At 57.1% G+C, this 471-nt stretch overlaps 1 protein-coding gene across 1 annotated transcript; it reads right to left on the bottom strand.

Annotated features, from left to right (window-relative positions):
• Positions 1-10: 10 nt before the first annotated feature.
• Positions 11-465, bottom strand: LOC147819520 (uncharacterized; the record flags this gene model as incomplete). The annotated part of the gene is made up of 2 exons (XM_087172375.1): positions 415-465; positions 11-293 (listed from the first exon to the last, which is right to left on the bottom strand). Coding segments are annotated over exons 1-2 (331 nt in total), but the record flags the coding sequence as incomplete, so codon positions are not given.
• Positions 466-471: the final 6 nt, after the last annotated feature.

The following is a 471-nucleotide window of genomic DNA, read 5'->3' as shown; positions in this document are numbered from 1 at the left end:
CATCAGGAGCCATTTAGTGCAGAGACGCAGCAGAGCAACTTCTCACCTCGTCCTCGTCCAGGACACCTCCCTCCTCCTCCTCTGGGCGTCCCCTCTCCTGACGGCGTCTCCTCGTCTCCTCCCGCCTTACTGTTCCTCCCCTCTCCTGACTCCTCCCCTTTAGGCCCCTCCTCTTCCTCCTCCTCCTCTTCCTCCTGAGAGCCTGGGGAGGTTGGGGAGTGATCCTCCTCTGAGTCTCCATCTGCACAGAGACGCCTCTCGGCCGCCAGCCAGGTCAGCTGCTTCATGGTCTCCTGAAAGGTCAAAGGTCAGAGGTCAGCTGTTTCACGGTATGTAACCATGTAACCATGACAACAGAGTTGGAGATGACATCATCAGCTCTCCTGGACTGATGAAGCAGGACTTCCTGTTTACCTGTAACTCTGGAACAGACAGCACCGACTCCTCCGACGCTGATGACATCACTTCCTC

The sequence above is a fragment of the Seriola lalandi genome, unplaced genomic scaffold (assembly GCF_002814215.2).
Source record: "Seriola lalandi dorsalis isolate HSWRI2012SDOR001 ecotype SW California unplaced genomic scaffold, Sedor1 jcf7180002052503, whole genome shotgun sequence".
Classification (NCBI taxonomy): domain Eukaryota; kingdom Metazoa; phylum Chordata; class Actinopteri; order Carangiformes; family Carangidae; genus Seriola; species Seriola lalandi.
This window is presented reverse-complemented; position numbering and strand designations above follow the sequence as displayed.